The sequence below is a fragment of the Pantherophis guttatus genome, chromosome 3, assembly GCF_059756535.1.
Source record: "Pantherophis guttatus breed Tessera chromosome 3, ASM5975653v1, whole genome shotgun sequence".
NCBI classification, from domain to species: Eukaryota; Metazoa; Chordata; class Lepidosauria; order Squamata; family Colubridae; genus Pantherophis; species Pantherophis guttatus.
The window spans coordinates 108,685,106-108,710,615 of record NC_142065.1 but is presented as its reverse complement, the minus strand read 5'-3'; the positions used below and the strand labels follow the sequence as shown (position 1 = coordinate 108,710,615).

Sequence of the window (25,510 nt, the reverse complement as noted above, 5' to 3'; positions counted from 1 at the left end):
TAACTCCTGGTGGAACCAGTGAGAACTCTGTCCCTGCTGCCTTCCCCAGGGCAAGGGGCTCCCGATGCCACCCCTCCACCATGCACGGGTGGCTGCTCCAGCTTGGGCCACTGTTGGTAGCCGCCCAGAGTCCCTTGGGAGTTGGGCAGCATAGAAATGCGACAAAATTAATAAAAATAAAAATAAATCAGAGGGGGGCTTTTTTCACCCCGCCATCCGTCGTCTTGTCAGCTGCCAACATCTTGATATCGCAGCTCTCCTGGAGGAGTCCAGGTAGGCAGCAGAGCTAGTTTAATGTCAGTTATCCAGCCAGCGAATCCAAATCTAATAATCTGGGACATTATTCTTCCCCAAATAGTAAAACTTTATTAGATACACTACATTGGGACAGAAGAAGCAAAACCAGCTCTGACTGTTAACCTTGACTTTTCCCTTTGGCCATCCCCCTCAGTTCATTGTGTTGTTCAATTGAATATGCTCCTTTTGTTATGAGAACAGCCTGCATCTTTCAAACACCTGTGTGGTGTGACCTTGGAGGGTGGCAGCAGGGTCTCACAATCTGCAGATGGAATCTTGGCATTCCATTCCACCCCAGACATTCCAACCATACCCCTCCCAACGGTTATCAAGCTGGAGCGAAAAAGTGACTAGGTGAAAGAGCAACTCACTCTTGACACTCATTAACTAGTGGTTGGTGACCATTAGCCTTGATTTTTGCTCCTTCAGTGGCTTCTAATGAATCCCTCTGATACACTAACAGTTTTGCAGTTCTTAAGCAGGCATGTCATGGCTGTTGTAAAGGCAAAATTGGGTGGATGAGGAAGCCTCACCACACAGAAAACCCCTAAAAGACAATGAATGAAAACAGAATGAAATTAAAATTAACAAACCAAACAATAAACCAACCAAAGTTATAGCAAGGGCCAAATGGCCTCCAGAAAAGTTCTGTTTTGCAGGTTCCAGAAGACAATCAGGGTGGAAGTCTACTGGCTGTCTACTAGAAACCCATTTGCTATTACCTGCTAAAAAGGAAGATTGCTAACAATTTTGTCTTAGGGACCAAGGCATATGGGGGTTGATAGTTAGCACCAGTACTTTAAATTGCAGATGGTGGCCTATTAGTAAATAGTATAGGGCCTAAAAAACTGTGGGCCATGCTTCTTTGAGTGAACAACAATTGGTACATAGGTACCATTGTTGGTACAATAGGTACAATTGGCATTCAATCAGCTATGTCAATGGATTTTAAAGGCAGCCCATGTAGAATGCATTACAATAGTCTAAGCAAGTGGTGATGAGGGCAGGAGCCACTACAGTAAGTCTTCCCACCAAGTAGTGCTGCAACTGGCACACCAGATAAAACTGGGCAAAGGCTTTCTAGCCACAGCTTCTACATGTTGTTCTAGAAGGATCCTGAGTCAAGCTGAGGTACTATTGCCTCAGGGTAAGGAAACCCAATAGACAAACAATAATTCTGTCCAACTACAATTTTAATTATTTTTCTTCTCACCCAGGCCCTTACTGACTCTAGGCACCAGAACAAAACTTCATTGGTATCACTTGTCTAACCTTCAAGACCTATATTAGCATTTCCTTTTCAATGTAGTATTAACAAGCACTGGTACAGGAAACTACCACCACCCTTATCATATCTAGGATGCCCTCTGCCCTCCAGGCACCTTTGTATGGGGGTACAAAGGTGCCTAGAGAGCAGAGGGCATCCTAGAGTGCACCTGTAAATCAAACTGATTACATTTTGGCTAAACATATTTTATTAATCCTTGTGAAATGCAACCCATCTGAGGGTTAGATCCATTCATGATCTAATGTCATCCCTATAATTTAGACAAACTAAATTATTTGTCTAATTTAGACAAACTAAAAAACATACAATGCATACCTAAAATTACTTTTATTAGAACAGCTATTGAAATATAGTCTTGCAAATCTGAATATAGTTCTTTTCTTCCATCCTTCATCTTCATGAGAATTTGGGGTGGAGGTGTCTGAGGCATTTTCACAAAATACTTTATTGGCTTGGGCTCGAGTTTCATTTATCTGATTATTGCCTGGGTAAAGAATCTTCCCTCTATCCTTCAAAGCCATTCTCTTTATTCACACCTAAATTATTCAGACGTTGATCTCAGAAAGTAAAATCTTCCCACCAATACCATCAATTTAGCCTATCACTGATTTACGAAATAGCAAACTCTCAGTTTAATAGACTAATAGGATGCAAGGGGAATCCATAAGAAAAGAATATTAACTAACAAATAGGATTTCTAAAATTTATTTATTTATATTGTGGGTCTTTTGTTTTTATAAACAACTCATAGTGGTGAACATTTTATATGTGTAAAATGTACACAAAATGCACCAAAAAGTATGAAGACTCTATGTACAGTAAAATGTATAAATATTTTCTAGACAGAGTCATCAAATGTGGACCTTTTTTTGTAGTAATTGTTTGGCCTGAAATCTATTATTGCCTGAAATTCACTTTTTTTCCTGAAATTCAGAAATTTCTAATTCCACTGAATTAGAGTTTAGAGAACTAGAGAGGGCGCAAGACAAAGGACAGTGGTGTAAAAGTAGATATTCATATGTAAGACATTAGTTATTAGAAAAAGTACAAGCTGTAGAGATATTAATGATGCAGAAGTGTAGGATGTAAAACATGAAACAAATGTGGAAATTCTTTATATTCAATTATGTTCCAATTTTTAAAGTGCCATTATTGAAATATTAGAAATAATGTAACCTACAAAAGACATTCCGCATAAATATTGGTAATTTGGAATTTCAGGTTGAAATAGCCAAACTCTGCCCTATATGCAGATATACTCTAGATCAGTGGTTCCCAACCTTTTTTTGGCCATGCCCCACCTAAGCATCTCTAAAATTCTGATATAATTCTTACTTTACTCAAAAAGAGAACTCTACTCACACGGAGGAAGCCTAAAAGGGCATTAACTTGGTTTAAACAAGATTCAAATTGCCCCCATTAAAAATCAAATTGCCCCCCTGTGGGGCGTGGGCCCCACGTTGGGAACCACTGCTCTAGATTATACTCAGCTTGCAAGTCAAATCACATTTATCAGGGATAATGTCCTGGTTTGCCATAACTAATATGTACCAGATACAAGAAGTAGAAAACAAGGCAACCTTTCAGATCATAGATATATACTGTTTATAATTCTTCTATCATGTAGGGAAAATACCACTCAAAACAAGTTCATTTGTAGGAGAAGAAGCAGTTTTCAGACTGCTGCAAGTTCAAATTACAGATAAGTTAAGACAATAGTAAGAAGTCCCAAACAGATGAGTGCTTTAATGAAGAAAGAAGAAACCAGAGTTACTTTAGTGTTGGTAGAAGACTGCAGAGGTCGTGTCTTTGTAGGCTTGATAATCCTTTCTCTCTGGGTCAAGATGGTGTTTCTGGCTCCCTCCCACTTTCCAGGACCGGTCAGGCGAAACTGAGTAGCTGAACAAGGTCCAAAATATACTTCCCAGGCCAGCTTTGGATCGGTCAGAAGAAGACTCAGCACCTTGGGCTTCACTCCTAATATGGAAGCCAGTTCATCCATGTAATCAATATACTGCACTATTAAGGAATTGATGTGACTAGCTGTATACCTAAGAGCAAAAGATAAGTTAGCCTGTTGAAGACCAGATCATAGAATCATAAAATCATAGAATTGTAGGATTAGAAGAGCTCTTGGAGGTCTTCTAGTCCAACCCAATTCCTGCCTGAGATCTTGCTTCCTCTTTCTTCCCCCTCTACCAATATATTACAGCCACATATTTAGCATTCTAGTTGAGCTGCAGTGGTAAGTGGTTTCTTGTTCTACACACCAATTAACATGTTAAAATCTTTGTTCTATATGATACGTTTCATCTTTCTTTTATTGTCTGTAGCGTTAATGTTACTATTGTAAAATATCAAAGACTTGTGATAGTAATACTAATACTTTAATTATTGTCTATATTTTATAGTCTAGAAGTAGATCATTTATTAATTGTAAACTTCACAGTTTTTGTTCTCTAATGCTAGGCTATGGCTGATAATAGATTATAGGGTTACAATAGAATTCGGATGCTTTTAATTTTAGGACATGTGACACACACACATATTTGCTAATCTAATCTAATTAGAGTTGCCTTTGGTGAGCTGGATAGCCATATAAATTTCATTAATAAATAAATAAAATTAAAATATAATATAATCTAACCCAAACTATGTCCCATCCCTTTCGGCAAGCAGTAAAAAGTTTATAAAATATAAATATAAATTTATAAAATAAGTTTAATATGTAGCTTTACTAAGTTTGTATCCTATGGGTGAGTTTGTGATTGTAATTTTTAATTTTATTCACACAGGCATTTTATATACAAGACCAGAATATTTTCAATTCCAACATTTTTAGAAATAAGAACATTATATGTACATGGTTGATTTCCTACCATTTTTCATTGTATTTGGTCTTCTTAACAATATCAGTCATCATGTCATTTTCTGAAGGTAACTTGCTCAGGCCTGAAAAACAACATCAGTTTAATCTTCTGGTGCCCCCTGTAGCCTGAGAAATGCAGAACAGTCTGCAGATAGGTAATGCAGATATACAGAACATATTTTGGACTGAACAGAGAAACTGAAGTAGACTGTTTCATGCCCCAGCATATAACTTTTATACACTGTTGTTGCTCTCTAGCCCCATCTAGTGGGTGGAGGGACAAATATCAAGTATATTGTTTGAAGCTGACCCCACTCCTTTACCCATCCACCCTTCATCAAAACAAGTGCACGCTGGGAAACCAGGCTCCATTTCCTTTAGCATTTGGAGAAGGCAAAAGCACAAAGAAGAATCCATCTTAATCTGTGGCACATGTTCATCCAAGGACAAACCCCCATCCCACACACAGAGCATGGCTGGTGAGATTTAAATTGCTTGTATTTATTAATTGTTATATTCAGCAGTAAATCAATACTATCTATCTTGTATTTGGTTCTCATTGTATGTATCCCTATTTTCCCCAGTTTCACCATATCCTGTTCTTTCAATAAAGCATTCAGATCTATGCACACGGTTTATTTTATTGGAGGATAGGTGGGTTTAGCTGCATGTCGAGCTACACACAGACTAACATGTAATGAGGACAGAACAGACTGTAACTGTGTTCATTACGTGCATAGAGATGTTGGAAATGAGAGTATTTCAATAAAGGTATGGTTATTATTCAATAAAGTGTTGTGGTTATATAGCAAAGCACTAGGAGAATTTTCTGAAGAAGGAATGTAGCTACTCCTGACCTCCAAAAAGAAACCAAAGTAGTAGGATGATGGAGAAGGTGATGCTGGAAACATTGGTTTTCTATACTTGCTGCTGTGATGTAGATGTTTGCAGATCAAATCTTATAGCCTTACCCAGTATTAAAACTGCAATCCAACGCAGACTTCCTGGGGTATTCAACCACTTAGAACAATGATGGATTGCTTCTGCATAGGTATACAACAATGCATGCCAACATATTCCTTGATAATTTAGAACCACTGCACTTAGCCTCCTGGCTTCAAAATACCAGTTTTGTTTGAAAGATGAACTAGCTCAGGACTGGCTAATTAGCATGAAATAGATTTTCTGTATATCTCAGCTTTCTGTTGAACTGAATACCGGAAGTGGTTCAACACAATAGTTAACTTTACTACTTCAGTATAAACTATGCCTCAGATTATCATGGGCATCATATAAACTAAAACACTCCCATATAGCTCCCATCCATTTCAATCAGATGTCAATATATTTCCTTATGGCTTGAAATCACATTCATTAATTTTACATTTCTTTATTCAAATATAAAAGTGTTCTGGCTGCAAAAAAGGTAAATTTTGTTTCTATTCAAACAATAAATACCTCACACACAATACTATAATCTGAGAGTTTAATCCCTTTGATCCAAGAGAATTAAACAAAGCAAGTTATGACCATTGGTTAATTATGTCCAGTCTATCTGTCTACTGGCAACTTTACAAGAGCTCAGCCAGAAGTATTTTTCAGACCAACTGTTAGATCGGCGCAGGGAAAGAAAGAAGCGACCAGCAGTGGTCCATTCAGAACCTTTATTCAGCTCAAGAATAAGAACGAGCGGCTGTGCTGCCGGGGCTCTTTTTATACCCTCTGGCAGGCTCAGCCGCTCAATGACAGCTGTTTAAATCTCCCACCGGTGGATTAGCCAATCACCGGTGGGTGTCCTTATAAGGACATAACACTCCTCCCCTCCTAGTCTGAGAAACGTCCATCACAGTCAATCAATGATACGTAGTCACGCAGGTAGGCGGGACGCCTGGTGGTCCTGGATGACCTGTGCAGTTCACACTGTGCTTCGCCGCCGACCTGGGCAGGTGGGGCTTCTGTCCTCTCCGGCTCCTGATCCGGGGTGGACCGGAGTCCGGCCGTCGAGTGTGCAGGCCCTGTCCCAGCACCTCCGGCCGCAACATCTGGAGTTACCTGCTGGTGGCTCGGGTCCTTTCCCTGACCGGAATCTCTGGAACCTCATGGCTGGACATCGCTGTCGATCGGTGGGTGCCAACTGATGTCCAGTAAGTCCATTGGTGCTTCTTTTAACTTTTGCAGTTTCTGCTGATGTTGGGTCGTTGCTGTTTCTGTTGTTGTTGTTGTTGTTGTTGTTTCTCATTCTGCATGCCGGCTTGTTGCGGTGGGTGGCCGACCCCGCCGGGGTGTCTCCCGTCTACCTTGTCGGGTCCGTGCGGATCGACCTCGCCAGGGTGGTGGTGGTCTCCCTCACCGGGTGGTCGTAAGCTGGCCTTGCCAGGGCGTTGTGAGCCTCCCTCCTTGCTTTGTCCCCGGTCTACCCTGCTGTGGCTCCGGTCTCCCTCACCGGGTGTTGTGAGTCGACCTCGCAGGGGGGGTGTGGCTCTCCCTCCCTGGGTTGGTCCCGGTCTACCTTGTTGTCGAGGTGGAGGTCTCCCTCGCTGGGGTGACAGCTGGACCCCTGGTCGGCGCGGTGCTGACTCCCCTCGGGCTGCGGGTACCGGTCTACTTCCCTCGATTGTCGATGGCTCGCCTCGCTGTGGTGGTGCAGGTCTACCTCGTCCGGGGTTGGTGGGCCTACCTCGTAGGGTTGTGGCAGGCCTACCTCGTAGGGTTGTGGCAGGCCTACCCTGCAGGGTTGAGGCAGGCCTACCTCGTAGGGTTGTGGCAGGCCCACCTCGTCGGGGTGTGGTAGGCCTACCTCGCCGGGTTGTTGCAGGCCTACCTCTTCGGGGTGTTGTAGGCCTGCCTCGTCGGGTTGGTTTCGACCCGTCTCCCTCCACCTTTTCCGGAGCTGGTCGATGTGATGTGTACAGACCTGTCCATCTTCCAGCTCTACTCGGTAGGACTTCGGGCCGGTTGTGCTCTCTATTCTCCCCTTCAGCCACTTCGGAGAGCCGTGGAAGTTTAGTGCAAACACCGGGTCCCCTATGGCGAAAGCGCGAAGCGGGTGGCTGGCCGTTGCTGTCACCTCTGGGTTGTACTGGGGGTGTAGCCGGTCCAAAGGTGACCTCAGCCACCTGTCCATCAACAGTTCAGCTGGGCTTTTTCGGGTGGTGGCATGCGGCGTGATGTGCTGGGTGAGGAGGAAGTTGTCTATTCTTTCCTGCCATCTTGGTGAGCGCTTCCTTGGTAAGTCTCACCATTCTTTCAGCCTGCCCGTTGCCAGCTGGCCTGTAGGGTGCCGAGAGGGCATGGCGGATGCCCCGTCCGGCCAGGAACTCCTCCATGGTCTTGGATGTGAGTTGAGGCCCGTTGTCAGAGACCAGGACATCTGGCAGCCCGTGCATTGCGAATAGGCGCCGGAGCACCCTGATGGTGGCTTCGGACGTGGTAGATGCCATGGGGATGACCTCCAGCCACTTGGAGAATGCGTCCACCACTATCAGGAGGTACTGCCCTTGCATTGGACCCGCGAAAGTCAATGTGTACCCTTGCCCAGGGGCTGCTAGGTGTCTCCCATTCCGACGATTGGGCTTGGGCTGGGGCTGGGCGTACCTCTTGGCACGGATCACATCTGGCGACCCATTCTTCGATGTCTTTGTCCAGGGATGGCCACCAGACGTAACTCCATGCCAGTCCTTTCATCCGCACGATGCCAGGGTGTCCATTGTGGAGCGTTTCCAATGTCTTTCGTTGTAGGGAGCTGGGAATCAGCACTTGGTCTCCCCATAGAAGGCAGCCTTTCATCGTGGACAGCTCCTTTTGCTTCCGTGTGAATGGGCTGAATTTTTCTGCCGGTTTTTCAGTTGGCCAGCCTTGCAGGACCCAGGAGGTGACCTGTTTGAGGATGGGGTCCCTCTGGGTGTGGGCTGCCACGTCAGCTGATGTAACTGGACAGTCTCTGTTGGCATCGATGTGGAGGAGGCTGAGCGTGGGTGCAGGGTCCTCTACAGGGTCTTTAGAGGGGCACCTGCTTAGCGCGTCTGCATTCCCTATGGATGTCCCGGGTTTGTGGATCAGCCTGTAGTCATAGCCGGCCAAGAAGATTGCCCAACGTGTCATTCTGGGCGACATGAATGTCGGGGTGGGTTTGTCCCCCGCCAATAGTCCCAACAGTGGCTTATGGTCCGTGATGACCGTGAAAGTCCTGCCATACAGATATTCGTGGAAGCGCTTGATGCCAGCCACAATGGCCAAGGCTTCCTTGTCCAGCTGGCTATAGTTCCTCTTGGTGCTGGACATCGTCTTCGAGAAGTATGCGATTGGAGCTTCTGAGCCATCTGGGAGTTGGTGGCTTAGGACTGCTCCAATTCCATATGGTGAGGCATCACAGGTCAGCAGTAGTGGTAGCGTCTCATGATATTGAATGAGCACGCTGTCCTAGGAAGGTAGCCCTTTGATGGTTTTGAAGGCTGTTTCCTCTTCTTTCCCCCATCTCCACAGTACCACTTTCCCCAACAGGCGATGGAGTGGCTCAGCAGCTGTGGCCTTCTGTTTTAAAAAAGACACTGTAAAAATTCAGTAGTCCCAAGAAGGCCTGAAGCTCCGCTTTGTTTTTGGGGGCTGGAGCTTCGTGGATAGCTTTGACCTTGGATTTAGTGGGGTGTATGCCAGTGCCATCTATGAGATAGCCCAGGAACTCGACCTCCTGGACCCCAATGATGCACTTATCTCTCCTGACTCTCAAACCCTTCTCCTTGAAGCGCTGGAGAAGTTGCTTCAATCGCTCAAGCAGCTGGGTTTTAGAGTGCCCGGAGATTAAGACATCATCAAAGTATGGCACTACCCCTGGAATGCCTTGGAGAAGGCGTTCCAACATAGATTGGAAGATTCCTGGGGCTGCACTGACTCCAAATTGGAGGCAGTTGCACTTAAAAGCACCCCTGTGGGTGACAATAGTCTGAGCCTCCGCTGTTTTTTCGTCTACTGGCAGTTGCTGGTAAACCTGGGCCAGGTCCAGTTTAGCAAATATTGTCCCACTCCCAAGTTAGTGCAGCAGATGTTGCACCACTGGGACTGGGTATGCGCTCTGTTGCAAAGCCTTGTTGATCAAACACTTGTAGTCAGCACAGATGCGCACAGATCCATCATGCTTCATGGGAGTCACAATGGGGGTCTCCCATGTCGCATGATCGATTGGCTCCAGTACGCCTTGGGCTATCAGCTTATCTAGCTGAGCATCTACTTTCGGCCTCAAGGCAAACGGAACTCTGCGGGGCTTAAGCCTAATTGGTGTAATTGACTTATCTAAATTGAAGGAAATGGGCTTCCCCACAAATTTCCCCAGCTTACCGTCAAAGACTTCCTTGAACTCTTCGAGGAGGGTGTCGAGTTTGTCCTTCCGAATTTGATTGGCCCCTTTGATTTCAAGCCCTACTGGCTTGAACCACTCCATGCCTAGTAGGTTCGGGCGGCTGTGTTCCACAATGGTGATGGGGAGGGTGCCTTGGAACTCGCGGTAGGAAATCTGGAGCGACGTTCTCCCTAGGACTCCGATCGGATTTCCTCCAAGTCGACCAGTCTTGACCATAGAGGCTTCAGGTCCTTTTTGCAGACCCCAGGCTTGAGGCGCTTTAGCTGTCACCAGTCCATGATGGAGTAGATCGAGCCCGAGTCTACCTCCATGGAGCATGGTGTCCCTTCCACATGCACGGTCACGTGGCACTTGGTGGCGGTGTCGTCGTCGTCTGAGAAGTCAATGGTTGTCTGATGGACTGCTCTCCTCCAGTTGCCGTCGCTTTCTCCGCGTCTGGGTTGGTAGGAGGACCGTCTAGATGATCTCGTGTAGTCTTCGCAATTTTCGCGTGGGCGATGGCTGGACAGTTCTGGAGCTGGATCCTCGGCTCTTCAGGCTTCGGTGATGTGACCCCTCTTGTTGCAGCGTCTGCAGGTCGCATCCTCCATCTGCATTTAGCCCTGGCATGGTCCCCTCTGCAGCTGGCGCAACACTCCCCCCGGTCGCCATGTTGAGTGGTTTCCCGCCTCGGGGATCTGGAGACTTTGTGAATGGCCATCTCCTCCTCTGACTCCGATCCAGCTGCCGATTCTTCTGTGGAGGATAGGGGTGGTTTGTGGATCTTGTGGATCCCTTTGGCCCTTAACATCGCGGCTGCCGCTTTCTCAGATGTTTCGGCAGCTGTGGCTTCCTCCACGACATCTTTGAGCACCAACTTTTTCCTGCTCAAAAATTTCTTCTGCAAGGCTCTGTCCCTCATGCCAAAAACAATGTGGTCACTGATTGCATTGTCCACATTGTCGAATTCGCAGTTGGCAGCTATTTGGCATAGGGCGGCCACGAATTCTTTGATCGATTCACCTTCTTTCTGGTCTCTCTGGTGGAAGGTGAAACGATTTGCAACCAGCGTTCCCGTCAGTGCGTAGTGATCCTGCAAGATTTGTTGCAGGTCAGCCCACGGCATCTCCTCGATGTCCCTTGGCGCCACAAGGTCAACGGCCATCTCCAGGACTTCAGTGCCACAGTGGGCCAGGAACAGTCCTCTTCTCCGGTCATCGTCTATGTCCTTGATGTTGTTGCCTCTCAGGAACTGGCGAAACTGGGTCATGTAGGATGTCCACTTCTCCCTTCCTGGCCGGAAAGGGGTGAGGGTCAGCAACGCGGTTTCTTGTGATGCCATGTTGCTGGTGGCTTCAATAGTGTGACTTCAGCTCTAGTGACTAGCTCTTCTTAGTTGGCTCCGTGCCACGAGGTTGGTCGCTTGGTTCTTTGAATCCTTCGTCACCAGTGTTAGATTGGTGCAGGGAAAGAAAGACGCGACCAGCAGTGGTCCATTCAGAACCTTTATTCAGCTCAAGAATAAGAACGAGCGGCTGTGCTGCCGGGGCTCTTTTTATACACTCTGGCAGGCTCAGCCGCTCAATGACAGCTGTTTAAATCTCCCACCGGTGGATTAGCCAATCACCGGCGGGTGTCCTTATAAGGACATAACACCAACCACCCAGTAGTTTGTTGGTTTTTTTACTTAATGCCAGGTGTGATGGGTCCTGGGGCCATTTGCAGTGCACCAGGGCTAGGAGAAATAACTTTTCTAAAAATATATATGAAATGACCTTATTTGAAATTGCAGAATAATTTTGGTAGAGTTTCACTTATGTTTCATTTGTATACTGTAATTCTTCCTTGGTTATTGAGTCTTATAAAATGATTCTCAAGTATCAAAATGAAATGTTAATTATGAAAAATTCTCCCTTTGAAAAATGAATTATGCCTTTCTGTGGTACATAGAAGACATAGCACTAAAGAGAAATTTTCTAACAGTAAGAGCAATCAACCAATGGAAAAGCTTGCATTCAGAAGTGGGTGCTCCAACACTGGAGGCTTTTAAGAAGAACCATTTGTCTAAACTACTATAGGGTCTCCTGCTTGAGCAATAGGTTGGACTAGAAGACCTCCAAGCCCCTTCCAACTCTGTTATACTGTTACATGATCTAACATGAAAGCATTATAGGGATTTTTTTTTCAAAATATGGATTATTTTATGGTGTTACAGGTATTGTTGCAGAATGTAAGCTGCTTCATGTAGACCTGTCTCTTGCAAATGGCTATTCATCATCATCATTGTTGTTGTTGTTATATACTTTATTCATTAAACATGAAACTCAGTCAACTGAACTTTATTATTGTTATTATTATTGTTGTTGTTGTTGTTATTGTTGTTGTTGTTGTTGTTGTTATTATTATTATTTCCTACCTTTTATATATTTTGGTGAACTCAAGATGGTAAGTATACCTAATATTCTTGCTTCCTCTTTTCCTCACAACTGTTGTTGGAAACAGAGCTGGGAACTGAGCACCTGTTTCCTGAACAATGTACAAGCAGCTGAGGGGACATTTGCTGATAACTGGGGGATGGCCTGGGTGGGGGGGGGGGTGGAAGGGAACTTTCCTTTGTGTTATTTGCACAGGAAAAACTCCGATTCAGCTTACACTACTTCTGTAACCATTTCAGCTTCAGTAAAGTATATTCTTGGCAAAGCAAATGGTCACGAGTCTTTCTTCACTAGAGACTGAGTGGAATGATTGACAACTGGTTTTCATGCTATAGGAATCCTAGAATTCACATTCTCCTGGTTTCTAGACTAGCACCTTCACTACTACATCAAACTACTTACTGGATTGGATGAACAATGATAACATTATGACGGGGATAATTCCAAGAAGTTTCCTTGTTAGTCTTTTTGCTGTCTACATATATTATGTTACATCAGAGGTGGGGAACTATGACTCTTTTATGACCTGTGAACTTCAGCCCCAGAATTCCTGAGCCAACGTGGCTGGCTCAGGAATTCTGGGAGTTGAAATCCACAAGTCATAAAAGGATCATAGTTCCTTACCTCTGTGTTGGTCATGTACACCAATACAATTGGTTACATGCAAACATTTAGTACAGCTGAAGATTACCTTCATGGACACACAAAGATATATTACATGGCTTTCTTGTTCTTATACAAAAGAGGGAGTTGATTATATTAACCAGCAGTGCAACCTTCAAACCAAGCAAAACAGCAATCATTTTTTTATTTTTTTTCTCTCTTACCTTTGAAGATTCTTGTGGCCCAGCGAACTTGGAGCTCAGATATAGGCATAGTGGCTCCTATAGGTTTGATGAAGCCAATCACAGCTAATGTGTGCTTTTCCAAGTGTGGTGGGAAAACATATTTATATAGTGAGAGTTGATTTGTTTGGGTCCTGAGGATAGTGTCCTGAGTGTAGGGAAAGGAGAACTTGTATCCTGTAGCAAATATTACCACATCAATATTTTCTTCTGTACTACCATCTTCAAAGATCACACCTCTTTCAGTGAACTTCTTCACATGTGGTTTCATTAGCACCCTGCCAGCAATTATAGCATTTGGTAGATCATCGCCCATAATTGGGCTCTTACTTAGGAACCTGCAAAATAAAGGAAAAAAAACCACACTGGTCATATTTTACTCCAGAACATGTGCTTATTAACCTTAAATGACCATTTGAAAAAAAGGGGGGTTAATAAGATACTGTAAATGATCATCTTAGATGTTTTTCAAACAGGCCAAGAAAGCACAGCCTTGGTAAAGAAAAGCTCATTTATGTCAGAGGTGTAATTCAGTGTATGGTGATGTATTCTCTTTACCCATGTATTTATACAAAGTATAAAGTATACTATTTACTGACTTTGCATTTTTATAACAGTTTTGTCGAATTGTTTTCTGTTTTTACATTCTTGTTGACTTCTTTTCTGTATGCAATGCCACATTTTGGGAATATATTTTACAGCAAAATAATGAAACGGCAGAAAATGGAGCTTCAGTTTAGAGACCCTGGAAGGGAACCTTTGGATAACATCACCTTTATCTTCATAACCACCACAGCTAGAATCAGAAGAGCTGAAATTGGCAGAGTAATTTCTATGCAGGCTTTCAGCTTTTTTGTAAAAGGTGTAAAGGTAAAAAAAAATAATTATGAATGAAGAAAAGTCACAAGATACAGAATTAGGTACAGAAACCAGAATGTCAGGTTTCAATTTTTTTAAAAAATGTTTCTAATCTTTGAGGCTATAACTAAATATTTAAATATATGTGGGAATGGGGACATTGCAGATGCTACAGGAGCTGTAGGATATTTCTAAGATCCAGAGCTGAGACTACTACTGTTTCTCCACTTTTAATTTGCTCCTAAAATGGAGTTAATATTTACTTTAATGTGTATATTCCATGTCTTCCTAAGTGTCAGTATGGAGAAATTCCACCCTTACCTGTGCTGGGGCTTTACACCATAGTTCTCATGGTTAAATTTCATATTCAGCTTCTTCTCTCCCCATTGGTTTATCAGCGCCACAGGAAGTTTATGGAAAAGGAGATTTTTGAAATGTGTAAAATGCACTACATCAAAAGGATACCCACCATCAGAGACTCGGTTGATCACCCAAGCACCAGTTCTAGTACTCAGAAAGACCTGGGGAAGGAGAAAGGGAAATCATAACTCCTTCCCCAGCCTTGTAATACAAAACATAAACTTAGCGAACAAAATGGAGACTGAACCCCTTTCCCGCCATCTTTTGGAAATAACCAAGGTCATACTCAGTTCTTCTCTTTGCCTAATCCCATCAGAACCAAAATGACCTCCCTACTTCAGACCAAGGTCCCTATAATCCCATCTAGACCAAAGAATAGCAGCTTCCTTCCCAGCTCACAGTATGGCCCAAGGGCAACCCTTTAAAAGAACGTGCAACCTAGAGAAACCCCAATTCTCCTTCACAATGAAGTTCCTCAGCTCTGCTGACCTTCTGAAAGACCCATTTTGCCTAATAGCAGTAATCCCAAGTACCAACAAGGGCCTGCCTAGCTATCCAAAACTAGCCAGCAAATCAGATCCCTGGGATTTCCTACCTTGCAGCCCTCAATCTCTATAAAAATCTTTGCTTTTCCATTGTTCAGGGTTCCTCTTTCTTTTAAAGTAGGTACTCAATGATCATTGCAATGAACATGGTTCTTCTCTTCAGTGTTGTGTGCCTTTCTTTGGCAAAAATGAAAACAAAAACCCACAACAGCCCATTCTTCCTTCCATTCAGTCCCAAGGGACAACAGTGAGTGCCAATATATTTTCCTAAGAGTGGAAAGGAGACTGTCTACTGTCAACCTCACCCCATTCCTAAGAGGTCTTTAAGGGGTGTGCATAAGCACACCAGTGTGCCTACCATCCCTGTCCTAATGTTCCTTTTTATTTGTATCCATTTCATGTATTCAGCGTTATGTTTATACCGTACTTATATCTGTTATTTAATACGTGCTTGACGAAAATAAATAAATAAATAAATTACGTGGGGGATGTTCAGCAAAAAAAGAGACAGAGAAGAATCTTGTTCTCAACCTTTGATGTTCCTCCTCTCCCTGGTTTCCAAGCCACTAGGACCATCTTTCAGTAAGGAAAGCATATTTGATGTAAAGTATTGCAAAGCCCTCCAGTCTCACTGACAAACATTCAACTTTCATTCACAGATATTACTAACAATTTCATTATTTAATAAATAATTTAATAATGCATTCACGTGTATTACTAAATGATAGAATTAGTCTCTGAAATGCTATTCCGCCCCCCAAGCAACAAATGAACCCTGGTAGTATTTGAGCTCAAAACCTGACAAAATTACCTGCTGTTATCATCAGATTCAAAACAAACTTGTTTAAATACACTGTACCTGCTTTGTGATATGGCTGAGGTCAATAGCAATTTCTATTCCAGAATTTCCCATGCCTATGATGAGGATTTGTTGGTCCTGGTATTTTTCAGGATTCTTATATGCTGAACTGTGAATGATTTCCCCCTTAAATTTCTCAACACCTGGAAAAAAAAATAAGGATCCATCTTTGCAAAGCTGAACAAAGCATACCTTTGTTGGAAGACTGGGAAAAAAATGTCAACATAGGGGCTGGATTTGAGATGAACTTTAAGAAGAATTGTCATGGTTAGATTATTAGTTTATTCGATTATTATTAATGTCACATTATTGCCTGAGAAGTCCCATTCTCGATACTTGTTCATACAATTGTCAGAAATGACCCACAGATATTGGACAGAATGACGATGATTCTTGTAGCTTTTAAATAATAACTAGGGATTAGTTTCAAGGTTGGGATGAGAAATACACTAAAGCCCAACTATTTTTGCATTCTTATTATCACTATACAATGTTAGTAAGGGCACTCTATCTATGCTGTAGTAATCTGGATTCAGAAACCCTAAATAATATATACTAAATTCAATCCCTCCCTCCCCGCCTCTCTATCTTGTGTCAAAAATTAGCACCCTAAGTCAAATCAATAATGCTTTACTGAATACCACAAAGATTGAACTGGCTTACAAGAAAGTCAATGTTGCTGTGTGGATGAAGGGCCCTAACCCCTCCCCTAGAAAAAAAAGTAGCTTTTTTTTTAAAAAAATGATATGGACTCAAGACTAATTAGACATATTGATACAAAAACAAGAAAGTTAATGACCATGAAGTTTGCTTTTCACTCAAGAAGTGATATTGGCAGGCTCACTTTGCCAGAAGTAAAGGTGAGAGGAAATTACTCTAGATAAAACAAACAAGGTAAGAAGAAAAATACAGCTTGAGTTGTTATACTGTATCAAGTACAGTAAGAAATTGCTAATGGTAGATGTTTGTAGGAAAAAAAACACTACTGAAGACTACAAAATTTAAAAAAAAAGATTTTATGTCATGTAATATATATTTTTATATATGTATACATTGAAAATCAGAAAAACCAAGCCAGGAAGACAATACAAAACTCTGTGAATATGTCCAGGAAAACACCACGTGTTGAACTCAATTTAAAAGAGATCTGAGTTTACGCCTAATGAATAATGGAATGAAACATATTGTTGTTTTGCAAGTTCTGCTTGAATCAGCATTCTCAATTAGCTTATAAGAAAATCATAATTGCCTACCTAGAAATGAATTCAGAGGAAAATAAGGTTGTGCATGGAGGCCTGTGCAAAGTAGAACAGCATCAAAGACAGCTGATTCCTGCCTCTGGTTCATTTCTGTTACAATTTCCCACTGTCCAGTGATGGGGAAATCTGTGTGTTTCCTTAAATGACAGACTTGAGCCTTAAAATAAAAGATACTTCCTTTTAGATTCAGGTTTATGGTTTTTTTTTTAAAAAAAAAACAACTGATAAGTGAAGCAGTTGAAGTAAAGATAAGACAGAGAACAAGGCTGGTTCAGAATATCCAGAAATATACTTGCTTAATTCTCACTGCTAATATTCCTCTATAGACTTCATCAGTTCTAGAATAGAGGCTACCTTTATGCACATACTCAAATGGAGTATGGAACCAGGTGCCCCTTAGGAATCAAGCATATGAATATTTGGGGTGATCTAATAAACCAAAAACTGAAAGTCACTGCCATCTCCGGTATCTACTACAAGGTCTCTTGGTGACTCCTGAATGATCTGTATCTTTTGGCCTGCTTGATCAAGTCTGTCACCTTGCACATAATTATAGTGGTTCAGTAGTTCTTAAACTGGGGGTTAATTACCCAAGGATTTAATTTGAGTATATCCTGGGGATAATGGAACAGGTTATAATAGTTTATTTGTGAATTGAGGATCTGGTTTGGGCTATTGAGATGCTTATATAAAACAACAAAGGCTGTGTTCCATTTGCTTTTTAACAAATGATGCTATTCAGACCAGGAAAAGAGTAATTTGATCAAACTGTTTAAGGACTCCCTCTGCAAAAGCACTATGATAATGGCTTGAATTGTTACTTACTTGTTAATTATTAATTATAAATAATTACAAATGGGACTTCTTGTAGTAAGTTTACAGGTAAGAGAAAACTCTAGATGGGGGGCTGTCAAACTCGCGGCCTGTGGGCCCAATGTGTCATGCGCTGGCCACGTCCACACCCAGTTTCGCAAAGGGGGAAAAAGTCCTGATATGTCATGTGACAGTGCCGTGACGACGTGAGTTTGACATCCCTGCTCTAGATACAAGATGCAGGTTTGGTCTTTTTCTCTTGGATTTACCAAAATCTGATTTAGGATTAGACAAAATTATCCAAGTCCCTGGCTAGCAGGAGCTTGCTCAGATAGAAACCAGTACCTGACATGTTCCAAAGTTCTAAGAGAGTTACAAAAAAGTTTACTATATTCCTATCTTTCTTTGTTTTCTCTTTCTCTTTTTCCTTTTTTCTGAAATTTCTACTCTTTCTTTTTATTTTGTATCTTTTTATTGTTGTAATTATAATCTTTAGTAAAATTTCTATTAAAAATGCAAGTTCTAAGAGAGTTACAGGCAGCACCTTGAGGAAGAACGTTGTTTTATTGTCTTGTGGGGAAGAGCAATTGTGGAAACGCTCATAAAAGCTGATTCTTAGAAAATGATATTTTTCTAGAGTTTTATCTTTTGAATTTTCACTATTACACTTTGCTAATTCCATTTTACATGACATAGCTGTTCGAAGGGCTCTTTATAGTTACCTCTGCATTTTGTATCTTGTAACTATATTTACTACCAAGATGTCCATTCATCCTCCCACCAAAATCTTGATTCTCAGTTTCTTACCTTGAAATGTATGTACTTAATCAAATCAAACTGCTTTGCATACATCCTAAAGTACTCCATCATTTTACTATGATGCACATAGTTTGAGTATTCCTCGGGAAAAGGAAAATCACTAAAACTCATCAACTCCTTTGAACTATTTGTAGTCAATGATTTGTAAATGCTGCTGTGGCCTTCAGTGACATGTTCCTGAAAGAAATTTGTCATGTTAATAAGAGGGGTTTTATAGACAAGATATTTGAGATATTTATTTTGAAGGCAGATCAATATGGCCTTGGCCTAAATTGTTGACCATGAATCCTCGCTATGATTTCTTGTCTAATTTATGTTTCTTGAAAACACGTTCTAACTATATACATATTGGAAATGAAAAAAAAAATAGCACAAGATATCAAGTTCCAATGTATTTAACTATTAACTATTTATTTAACCATGGTCAATGACCAAAACATTAAAAAAAGATCATACACAATGGCTGAATGCAGCTAAGACAGTGCCTTAGTCATATAAACTTAAAGCTTTAGTCATATAAGCTTAAACCTCTAAAACTTAAACCTTTAGACTTAGAATTACATGCATGCACATAGACATAGAGGCACACATGCATAACTATATACCTAAAAGAGTCACATTTTGGCACAAACTGAGAAGCAAAACTCAACATATTGTCTCTGTTCCCATCTGTTGGTCGAAAAGACAGAGTATGGCTGGCTGTTTCTAGAGCACTTCAGATTTACAAAAAAGGAAACACATTTGTTCATATAGCATTCTGTTAATTTAAAATAATCCGAAGAGGCTGCTGAAAGCCTGTTTATTTAAATTGTAGAATCAGAAGATTTGGGCCACAAAAAGTTCTCTTCAGGAAAGCTTCTGAAACTTCTGATTTTCATGCTAAATATAATAGTTAAAAATGCACACAATCTGAACACAAATAGTAAAATAGTCAAAAGCTCCCCAACTATACAAATCTTACCTCAATTTTTCCTTTTCATTTTACTGATGTTGCACTGATGATCAAATGGTAGCTCAGCTACCTCATATTTGGGTATTACAAGGTAGTTATTTTTATTTACTATTTATTTCTCTTCTTTCCCATCCATATAATTAATAATTAATCAACTAAGTATCCCTTGATAGATAAAAGGAGAAATGTCACCCTAATGAGCAGAGTCCAAAGTAGGAGATTCTCAAAGAAAAGTTCTTTGCTGAGAGAAAAAGGAATACAGTAAAACCTCTGGTCACGAACGCTTCTGACGACAACAACAAAAAAGCACTTTTTTTTCCGCGGCTCAGTTCCCCTTCCGCGCCATTTTTTTTGTAAGTGCCAAATTTCCAAAATTAAATTTGGGTCATGACCAAATTGGTTTGCGACCAAAGTTATGGAATTAATTATGGTTGTGACCAGAGGTTCTACTGTATTTGGTTGTTGAGGAACAACAAAAAAGAAGTATTCTAGTGAGGCTGGTAGATGGGTTAGTTACAGAACAATCAATATTGCCTATGAGAAAACATACCTGGAATCTCCATAGCCCCCCTATATCCTCATTTCTCTCAAAACATGTTGGCTGAAGACCCTCATCCAAACAGCATTTAATGGCTGTAAGACCACTCGCCCCAGCTCCAATGATGGCTACTCTTTTGGCCATTCTGTTCTGCAACAAGGAGGAACGAGCCATTATATTTTTCTTTCACACATTCTTAAAAATTATATAAATTTGACCAAATCAAATCAATACACAGCAAACAACACATAACTACAGCCTGTACAACTAACATATGTGGAACAAATTGGAGAATTAATATGTTGCCAAAGTAGATTACAGTTGTATTTCCACCAGTGAAAGTCTGGAAAAATCATTCAGGATTCTATATTTATTTTTAATCAATGCACACACTTGGAAAATTCTTCATTTTGATTTAGGAGGCAACAGTGGCACATTTGTGTAGCTCTGTAAAAATAAAAATAAAAATTCAGTCTATGTTTAAGTCAGCTTAAAGTTTTGCTGCCATGTTTGTCATATCCTCAATTTATTGCCACAATTGAGACCAGAATTCCATTGTTAAGTAAGACAGTTGTTAAGTAAGTTGCACCCAATTTTACAACCTTTTTCACCATGATTATTAAGAAAATCACTTGTAGTTAAATTAATAACACTGTTGTTAAGTGAACCTGGCTTCCCCCATTGACTGGTTGTTGGAAAGTGCCTGAGAAGGTCGCAAATGGAGATCACATCAGCCTGGGACAAATACCTGCCAATTGCCAAGTGTCCAAATTTTGATCATGTGACTGTGCTGCAAGGTTGTAAGTGTGAGTGCCAGTTGTATCTCCATTTTTCTAGCGCTGCTGTAACTTCGAACAGTCACTAAATGAATGATTATAACTCAAGGCTATTTATATATTGATCTTTTCCCTTAAGGCTTCTACACTCTCCAAGCAAGCAGATGGAGTAAGACAATTGTCTTCCTTCAGCTTCTTCTTTTAACTCAATAAGAGTGCCCTCTTAGAAAGATTCAGGTAGTTTTTTAAAATTAGAACTTCAAATGAAAAGGCAATAAGAAAGAGTCAGAATTTTGCACCAATATTTGTTAGAAATAAATAATACCTATGGTTTTTAGTATCCACTGTAAAAAGCAAGTCCTTGGTATTTTTTTACTTAATGTATTCTGTTAGTATGAGCATATCATATTTTTCAGAGTATAAGATGCACTGGAGTATAAGACGCAGCTTAGTTTTGGGGAGGAAAATAGGAGGGAAAAAATCTGCCTACCAGGTATTCATCTTGCTAGCATCCTTAGTCTGGTGAGCTTCAGCACATTAGTTTGTTGGTTTTTATCCCCTGCTTGGGGATAAAAAACAGCTTCTAAGGCACAGCTGAGAGGAAGCAGCAATGAGAAAAGCAGGCAAAGCACGGAGGAGATCGCTTCACTTGGCTAGCGCCTTGTTAGGGCTGGAAAAAAAGCTTTGAAAAAGCTACATTTGGAGTATAAGACGCACACAAATTTTCAGCCTCTTTTTTGGGGGGGGGGGATTTGGTTAAACATTCCTTGCCCTGCATTTTCAAACTGTACAACTGCCTAAAGAAGTAGCAAGATCTTCTCATGTACTTATCTTTCATTTTTCTTTTCTTTTCTTTCTTTTCTTTTTTTTTGCATGAGACTGGTATTGATTGAAATTTGATAAATAGGACCAAAATCCTGTTTTTATAAACTGTTTCCATAATAGAAAAAAAAATCCAATTCTTGTTTCTGTGATTTTTGTCTCCCCTTTGTCTCCCCTGTTTATGGTTCATTTTCTCCAATTGTTTAATGAGACTTTTTGGCATAGACTCAGAGCTCTATTATACTTAACCTCAAGTCTCTGGGATAAACAGAATGTTGAATTCTTACCCTTGCTTTGCAACTGCTCCCAACTGGTCCTTCCTATGTTGCTTCCAAACAACAGTTTTTTATTTTAAAAAAGTGAGATAAACCAATCCCAAATATAAATTCTTATAATTTAGTCCTCAGTCTTTGCAAGCTTACTTACATGGTATATAGGTATCAAACAGGAATTCCCTGGGTTTATAGAAAAGGTATAAGAATGTGACTTTGGATAATACAAGCGCAAACACAGGGTAGAATGGTCAAAAGTGCTTTTAACCTGGATTGATAGGCTTTAGTACCCAGCCAACTGATTCTGTATATTCTACAGAAGCAAAATCAAGCTGAACCAGAAAACAGGTAAAGATAGTCACATTTCTTGCCAAAGTTTTCAAACCAATTCAGCAATTTACTGGTACCCCACCCCTCATACTATTAGCTCTCTTGTATAGGATATTTTGCCGAACACACACACACCCCGGCTCCTAAATCTCAATTTCTGCATCCAGAAAAATAGCTTTATGAACAATCCAAGTCCATCTTTCCTTTAGATGAGTCACCGGTGACCAGTGCAGGGAATCCAAAAGAATCCCTGCAAACTGAGGTTCAAATTTCCTTAGGTCTCACACTGCTTACTATGATTCACTGCCTTTATTATTGCTGTTCCTGTTTTTTTTATTGGCTCTTAGGCAGCTTTAAGGATTTGGTTTCTAAAGTTTGTACATTATTTTATATTCTTTTCATATTATCTTTGTCCTGTTGTTATATATGATTATTCCTTTTATTATAATACATTTTTAACTGACTGTCCATTTCCCAGAGAACTCCTGGTATTCAAATACAATAAAAATAATATAGATCACAAAGGAAAGGAAGGCATCATGGAGCAAAAAGACACACAGCTTCTCTGAAATAAGTATGGCAGAGGGAGGGAATACAACAGCAAGCCATGGAAAACACACAACCATACATACATGCAATGATAGAAGGAGTCTCCAACAGCTCAGATGGTGTTCCTCAAGAAGAATGAACCAGTCAGAAGAAATCCAAGGACTTTTGTTAAATCGTATTTATGAAGAAAGACACCAAGTTGTAAATAGAATGAGTCAGCATATGTTTTTGTCTCTTCCAAGTTGGGGCAGAAATGAAAATCCCTTGCAGTGTTGTGCGTTCGTTATGTTGTATTTTGTAGTGTCTGCTTTGCATAATGCTTTGGGAACAGATATAGGTAGTTTTCATTCTTCTTTCCCACCCTATTCTTTCCTTTCTTTTATAACAAAGTCCAATTGTTTATACGTACTGTTACTAAAAGGAGACTATATTAATATTATTGTTCACAATATTACTGGACTAAATATTGGGGAAGAAATGCAAAAAGCATGTGAATCAGCCCTTCCTCGGATGCTCCTCATGTTTCTAATAGGATTTGGAGACAGTTTTTATGGGGAACATTCAGGGTTTCATCTGTGAGGCAGGTGACCCATCTATTCCCTTTATGCAGCATTATACAGATCAGACAAGGACAGGAGTAGTGTCATGCCTTGGAAACATAACAAATTCCCCCTAACTAATAAGCTTTAAAGTCTCTGGAGGGGGAATAGCAGCACTGACTATGAAATAAATACATTCATTTCTACTTCACTCTATATTTCCATAGAGAATTAAATGCCCTGAACCTCTCCTCCTGCCCACTTACCATCAGGATTGAGAATTTGATCTAGAAGGAGACAAGGAAATGCAATATAGTTGTCTACATGAAATTTGGTTTCTTCTCCATCATTTTTTTCTATGTGGGATTTATCTAGAAATTCATAAGAGTAAGGAAAGTGCACAAGAAACCAAATGCCCTGGGAAAATAGCTATTTCGTGATTAACGCCCCTTCCTTTAAATCTTCAGTGAGAGGTAGAGCAGCATGTCTGTAATGAAGAATTATATTTCATTTCTGCTTTATTGTCTGTTCTGTTGAAATTTTCTAGTGGAACAGGGAGCTGCTAATCTGGAAGCACATTCAGATAATCTTCTAATAATATAGAGGACCATAATATTAATAATATTAATAATATTAAAGAAAGCTTTTAACATTTGAACCAAAAGTGTCTTTTAATCTCTTGAAAAATACAGCAATATATGGTTGCACAGAGAGATTTCTTCTCTTTCTTCAAGTTCTGTATTTCTCTGAGAAAGAACCTATTGGTTTTACTAGACACTGGGTAAATTAGAATATTTTCAATTAATTGAAAGATGACTGACTTTTTAAAAATTGCAAAATAAAATTATACACCCAATTTTTATGTCCTCTCCTATCTGGCTCTCCTTTCCTTTTTGGATTATGCTCTCTAATTTAACAACAAGTGTAAAGTCTTGGTTAAGGTATCATAATGACCATTAAATTACACCTGACCCTGTCTTGACATTTCTGAAGAGCAGGGGAAAGAGAGAGAGAGAGACTATCCTTCAGTGGATGGTTACTCTTCTTTAAGCAGCATTTCTGCCCTGGGCTTTATGGTGTACAGATAAGATGTGTGTGCTGGGAACTAAGTGAACAGAACAAGCATTGCTATCTTTTGAGATAACTGAGCAATTACTAAATCTTCAGAGAGAGATAAAGTAGGGCTGCAGTTTGTAAAGGGGAAATTATTTCATTGTTGCTTCATGTTTCATTACGCAAAAGTTCTATGGCAGACTAAGGCGCTGACAAAACAACTATCCTACTAATCCTACACCAATACAGAAAGTCCTCAACTTACAACCATTAATTTAGTGACCATTCAAAGTTACAACAGCACTGAAAAAATTGACTTATGATGGGTTTTTCACACTTATGACCATTGTGGCATCTCTGTGGTCACATAATCAAAATTCAGACGTTTGACAACTGGCATGTATTTATAACAGTTGCATTGTCCTGGGGTCATGTGATCATCTTTGGGACCTTCTGACAAGCAAGGTCAGAAAGTCCCAAAATGGAGAAGCCAGATTCACTTAACAACCATGTTACTAACTTAATAACTGCAGTGATACAATTAACAAGTGTAACGACTTGCCTTGAGAAGTTGTGGAGGAAAAACTGGAGGTTTTTAAGAGAATGGACAATCATATGTCTGGAATGATCAGTTTATCTGGCTTCAGTAGGGGATTGGACTAGAAGACCTCCAAGGTCCCTTCCAACTCTGTTATTCTGTGATTTACTTAACAAATGTGGCAAGAAAGGTTGTAAAACTGAGCAAAACTCACTTAACTATCTTGCTTAGCAACAGAAATTTTGGGCTCATAAATCAAGGATTACCTGTATTTTAAAGGGAGCACCTGCATAATTACACAGATCTGAAGGAATAAATTGTTTCCTTACCAAAGTGTGCTCAAGATCCTGACCTTCTCTAATAGTGAATAAGAGGGAAGGTGCTCAAAAGGATGATAATAGAGGCTTTAAAAGAAGTTTTACCAAGAGTCAGGAAATTATTTTCCCACAACAGATTAGAAACAGCCTAGCAATTTTGCTACACTAGTTCAGTAGGACAGTTAGAGGAAGGAGAAGTCATTCCCATAGCAAAGAAGGAAGCTAAGATGTTAGAGGAAATGGAT

At 40.7% G+C, this 25,510-nt stretch overlaps 1 protein-coding gene across 1 annotated transcript; it reads right to left on the bottom strand.

Annotated features, from left to right (window-relative positions):
• Positions 1-2,274: 2,274 nt before the first annotated feature.
• LOC117661281 (dimethylaniline monooxygenase [N-oxide-forming] 2-like) lies at positions 2,275-20,219 on the bottom strand. Its single transcript, XM_034409944.2, has 8 exons — positions 20,082-20,219; positions 18,568-18,756; positions 16,942-17,104; positions 15,689-15,831; positions 14,246-14,445; positions 13,049-13,404; positions 4,465-4,537; positions 2,275-3,636 (listed from the first exon to the last, which is right to left on the bottom strand). Exons 1-8 carry the CDS (start codon positions 20,211-20,213, stop codon positions 3,282-3,284), a joined length of 1,611 nt encoding a protein of 536 aa, XP_034265835.1. The 5' UTR covers positions 20,214-20,219; the 3' UTR covers positions 2,275-3,281.
• Between the last annotated feature and the right edge of the window lie 5,291 nt (positions 20,220-25,510).